The sequence below is a fragment of the Micropterus salmoides genome, unplaced genomic scaffold (genome assembly GCF_014851395.1).
Source record: "Micropterus salmoides isolate LMB-PRFRI ecotype aquatic unplaced genomic scaffold, ASM1485139v1 Ms_hic_scaffold_742, whole genome shotgun sequence".
In the NCBI taxonomy this organism is placed as follows: domain Eukaryota; kingdom Metazoa; phylum Chordata; class Actinopteri; order Centrarchiformes; family Centrarchidae; genus Micropterus; species Micropterus salmoides.
In genome coordinates, this window is record NW_024044507.1 from 24 (window position 1) to 5540 (window position 5517).

A 5517-nucleotide genomic window follows, 5' to 3' on the forward strand; every position below is an offset into this window, starting at 1 on the left:
AAATAAAGTGCTGATTTTGGTAGAAGAGAGATGTGTCTTAAACCCACACACTTCTTCAGGACTGGTATCAAACCTCGCTGCTTTTATGGGCCTGTCTGAAATCTTCCTAAAGTTGGCACTGCACGCTACATTAGATTTCTCAGTGATGTGTAGACATGGATTAATACACAGTTGGAGCTCCAGTAAGTATTTGCAGTGACAGGACAGTGTGAACGTCTGTCGATCACTGCAAATAAATGTAGTGCCTGTCATGTTAATGAAGGAACATGCCATTGTGTAGCTCACAGATGTGTTTTAATGTTTATGGACAGCAATAGAGCAACGGCTGTAGCATTAAGAACAACTTTATTTCAAAACCAAATGTCCCCAAGAAAGTTTTTTCTTGATAATGCAAATGAATTTCATGTTGCTGAAAGTAAGCAAGTACATTCTATTTTAGCATACAGATACAGAAGTTCATATCAGTGGCACATTTTTTAAATGATATGGGTTTAATTAATTTGTTTTCCGTTGTCTGTCTTTTGTTAGAGGTGCTGCCAATTTTGATCCCTCCAGTCCCTTAAAGATGAAGTTATAGCCTGCTCTCCAACTAATCCATTGATGTTTCAGCTTAGCATAGTCTATGAAAAGACCAAAACCTGCAATGTATTTCTCCTACTTACAAGCATAGTTCATCTTGCCAACACCAGATTATAAGTCATAAAACTGATTTGGATTGAGAAGGATTAAAACAAGTCACAAGATGTACTGTTGCTTTGGTCAACTAATTCATCACTGAGATGAACACATTTTTTACATTCCAGTAATGTGCATGCAGATGCTTTGGGACTATACCATTCTGTTTACTATTGTACATTGATAGATCGATAGCTTGTTGCCCTTTAGTAAGCGAAATTAGTAACTACAATCATTTTTAATAAATAATTAAAATGCTGAAATAAGCGCACTTTTATTGACAAAATGCTCAAGACAAATCTGAAGCTTCTCCTCCCCTTCTTGACGACTCCGAATTTCCAGCAATGCCCATCACTACAGTCTTTAGTGCATGACAGCTTGACCACTGCATTGTTTCCTCTCCTCTCCAGTCCAACAACAACAATAACACATGAATCATCAAATAATCAGATACCATTATAAACTCAGAACTGGATTAGAATTGACTATCTTAAATATAACTCTATTTTGTTTCTTGAACAGCAACAGAAATTTTTACAACAGCAAAGTCATACTCTATATACACTTTGTACAGGTTCACATGTTATGCTTATGAAATGAGAAAGGCCTTCTGACTCCTCTAAAGTGAGAGCCAATTAGAGCTGATCGGCAGCACCTGTGTCACCAGCATGATGGGCTTTTTAATCCTCGCATGTGGCACAGGTAGCGTTTTCTCTTGGTAACTGAAGCAATGGGAGCTGTTCGGGCTGTGCTTGTTTGCGTGCTGATTGTTTGTCTTGCCAAAGGTTTTTATCTTTTTTCTGTGTGAAGCTTGTGTTTTACAAATTGGTACCACTGTGCAGCTAAAGTAAGAGAAAGATTATGTTTTCAGACAGAATCTTCTGGCTATGAGAGAGTGCCATGTGGTAACTTTTGAGTATTGCTTAATTCCTGAAATGTCACTTGGCTCTAAAAAGTTCATGACATATTTTGCCATTAAAGCACAAACTTGATTAACAGTGAGAACACTCCTCTTTAGGTTCTTGTTTACCAGTTGGTGGCACAAATGACAGAAGCGATGATGGGCTGCAGAGGAAAGTGAGAGGTAAGAACAACTGTGAAATCTTTTCAGAGGTTCATTCTGATACTAACATAATTTCTTTTGTAATACAGACTTGCTGCAGCAAGATGTCACAGCAGGTGAGCAGATTCTGTGAAATGCTACTACTAAAATGTATGCAACAGATTCATGGCCTCACAATGTGGCTAACCAAGTTTCTGTGATCTCTGCATAAAGCCGGACTGATCAGCGCCGGCCCCAGCGAGATGCCGGCCACCAGCGCCGGCCCCGGCAGCAGCAGCGAGATGGCCAGCACAACTGAAACACTACTGCAGCAAGATGTCACAGCAGGTGAGCAGATTCTGTGAAATGCTACTACTAAAATGTATGCAACAGATTCATGGCCTCACAATGTGGCTAACCAAGTTTCTGTGATCTCTGCATAAAGCCGGACTGATCAGCGCCGGCCCCAGCGAGATGCCGGCCACGCCCCCCGGCAGCAGCAGCGAGATGGCCAGCACAACTGAAACACTACTGCAGCAAGATGTCACAGCAGGTGAGCAGATTCTGTGAAATGCTACTACTAAAATGTATGCAACAGATTCATGGCCTCACAATGTGGCTAACCAAGTTTCTGTGATCTCTGCATAAAGCCGGACTGATCAGCGCCGGCCCCAGCGAGATGCCGGCCACCAGCGCCGGCCCCGGCAGCAGCAGCGAGATGGCCAGCACAACTGAAACACTACTGCAGCAAGATGTCACAGCAGTGAGCAGATTCTGTGAAATGCTACTACTAAAATGTATGCAACAGATTCATGGCCTCACAATGTGGGTAACCAAGTTTCTGTGATCTCTGCATAAAGCCGGACTGATCAGCGCCGGCCCCAGCGAGATGCCGGCCACCAGCGCCGGCCCCGGCAGCAGCAGCGAGATGGCCAGCACAACTGAACACTACTGCAGCAAGATGTCACAGCAGGTGAGCAGATTCTGTGAAATGCTACTACTAAAATGTATGCAACAGATTCATGGCCTCACAATGTGGGTAACCAAGTTTCTGTGATCTCTGCATAAAGCCGGACTGATCAGCGCCGGCCCCAGCGAGATGCCGGCCACGCAGCGCCGGCCCCGGCAGCAGCAGCGAGATGGCCAGCACAACTGAAACACTACTGCAGCAAGATGTCACAGCAGGTGAGCAGATTCTGTGAAATGCTACTACTAAAATGTATGCAACAGATTCATGGCCTCACAATGTGGCTAACCAAGTTTCTGTGATCTCTGCATAAAGCCGGACTGATCAGCGCCGGCCCCAGCGAGATGCCGGCCACCAGCGCCGGCCCCGGCAGCAGCAGCGAGATGGCCAGCACAACTGAAACACTACTGCAGCAAGATGTCACAGCAGGTGAGCAGATTCTGTGAAATGCTACTACTAAAATGTATGCAACAGATTCATGGCCTCACAATGTGGCTAACCAAGTTTCTGTGATCTCTGCATAAAGCCGGACTGATCAGCGCCGGCCCCAGCGAGATGCCGGCCACCAGCGCCGGCCCCGGCAGCAGCAGCGAGATGGCCAGCACAACTGAAACACTACTGCAGCAAGATGTCACAGCAGGTGAGCAGATTCTGTGAAATGCTACTACTAAAATGTATGCAACAGATTCATGGCCTCACAATGTGGCTAACCAAGTTTCTGTGATCTCTGCATAAAGCCGGACTGATCAGCGCCGGCCCCAGCGAGATGCCGGCCACCAGCGCCGGCCCCGGCAGCAGCAGCGAGATGGCCAGCACAACTGAAACACTACTGCAGCAAGATGTCACAGCAGGTGAGCAGATTCTGTGAAATGCTACTACTAAAATGTATGCAACAGATTCATGGCCTCACAATGTGGCTAACCAAGTTTCTGTGATCTCTGCATAAAGCCGGACTGATCAGCGCCGGCCCCAGCGAGATGCCGGCCACCGGCCCCGGCAGCAGCAGCGAGATGGCCAGCACAACTGAAACACTACTGCAGCAAGATGTCACAGCAGGTGAGCAGATTCTGTGAAATGCTACTACTAAATGTATGCAACAGATTCATGGCCTCACAATGTGGCTAACCAAGTTTCTGTGATCTCTGCATAAAGCCGGACTGATCAGCGCCGGCCCCAGCGAGATGCCGGCCACCAGCGCCGGCCCCGGCAGCAGCAGCGAGATGGCCAGCACAACTGAAACACTACTGCAGCAAGATGTCACAGCAGGTGAGCAGATTCTGTGAAATGCTACTACTAAAATGTATGCAACAGATTCATGGCCTCACAATGTGGCTAACCAAGTTTCTGTGATCTTTGCATAAAGCCGGACTGATCAGCGCCGGCCCCAGCGAGATGCCGGCCACCAGCGCCGGCCCCGGCAGCAGCAGCGAGATGGCCAGCACAACTGAACACTACTGCAGCAAGATGTCACAGCAGGTGAGCAGATTCTGTGAAATGCTACTACTAAAATGTATGCAACAGATTCATGGCCTCACAATGTGGCTAACCAAGTTTCTGTGATCTCTGCATAAAGCCGGACTGATCAGCGCCGGCCCCAGCGAGATGCCGGCCACCAGCGCCGGCCCCGGCAGCAGCAGCGAGATGGCCAGCACAACTGAAACACTACTGCAGCAAGATGTCACAGCAGGTGAGCAGATTCTGTGAAATGCTGCTACTAAAATGTATGCAACAGATTCATGGCCTCACAATGTGGCTAACCAAGTTTCTGTGATCTCTGCATAAAGCCGGACTGATCAGCGCCGGCCCCAGCGAGATGCCGGCCACCGGCCCCGGCAGCAGCAGCGAGATGGCCAGCACAACTGAAACACTACTGCAGCAAGATGTCACAGCAGGTGAGCAGATTCTGTGAAATGCTACTACTAAAATGTATGCAACAGATTCATGGCCTCACAATGTGGCTAACCAAGTTTCTGTGATCTCTGCATAAAGCCGGACTGATCAGCGCCGGCCCCAGCGAGATGCCGGCCACCAGCGCGGCCCCCAGCAGCAGTGAGACCCAATCGAAGTGACACTTGCATTTTTAGGAGCCATGCAAGAGACTCGTGCATCTAAATTGTTTCTGCATCTACCTGTACTTGTCTCTGCTCTTAATAAAACATTGACTTGATTTTTGACTTGGTGTGTTCTAGAATTTGGTGAATAGGTTAAATGACCAATATGCCTTTGGTTTCCTACAAATCTAATGTCATTGAAACCAGAGCATTCGGAGTTTACAAAGTTGCCTTAATTTAAATCAAACTGCTGTTGCCAGGATACTAACCTTAATGTTTTGACCTTGTGTCATGATGGCATCAGTACTTAAGCCTATTAAGGATTTTACACAAATTTAAATGTGTGCTGAAAACCACCACTTTGGTCTCGAGCAGAGTCATGCAATTCTTGTAGTCCTTTCATACATTGAGAACCTGCAACAATATGAAACTGAAAGTTGCAGTGCTTTAGCCCATCTTGAAGGGCTGCTATGCCTTTTGCAAACAGATGTCACAGATGCAAAGACGCTTTACACTTTTATTTCTAGCCCAGAAATAAAGCCCCATAGCTTCATCCTGCCATCACTACTTATGGTACATGCAGGGTGGGGACTCATATTCCTCACATAGCCTTGTCCTCCGTCATGCTGAACAGATAGTATTTGTTCTGTAGGGTTAAGATTAAATTAACTCATTTTAATTCTTTTAATGTAAAAACTGGCTTTGAAGAGAAACCCATTTGACAGCTTGGGTTCAGCCTGAGCCCTTTGCTGCATATCATCCCCTCTCTCTTCCTTTCAGCT

At 46.7% G+C, this 5517-nt stretch overlaps 1 protein-coding gene across 2 annotated transcripts; it reads left to right on the plus strand.

The window, feature by feature from the left end:
• The first annotated feature begins 2809 nt into the window (after positions 1 to 2809).
• On the plus strand, positions 2810 to 4851 carry LOC119892866 (endochitinase A1-like). Of its 2 annotated transcripts, XM_038704877.1 has the most exons (8): positions 2810 to 2902; positions 3000 to 3113; positions 3211 to 3324; positions 3422 to 3535; positions 3837 to 3950; positions 4048 to 4160; positions 4258 to 4371; positions 4674 to 4734. In XM_038704877.1, exons 1-7 carry the CDS (start codon positions 2857 to 2859, stop codon positions 4264 to 4266), a joined length of 624 nt encoding a protein of 207 aa, XP_038560805.1. In that variant the 5' UTR covers positions 2810 to 2856; the 3' UTR covers positions 4267 to 4371; positions 4674 to 4734. The 2 variants fall into 2 exon arrangements, with proteins under 2 accessions (XP_038560805.1, XP_038560806.1); XM_038704878.1 differs by lacking the exons at positions 4048 to 4160; positions 4258 to 4371 and adding an exon at positions 4531 to 4576 and having other exon boundaries at positions 3837 to 3904; positions 4674 to 4851.
• The last annotated feature ends 666 nt before the right edge of the window (positions 4852 to 5517 follow it).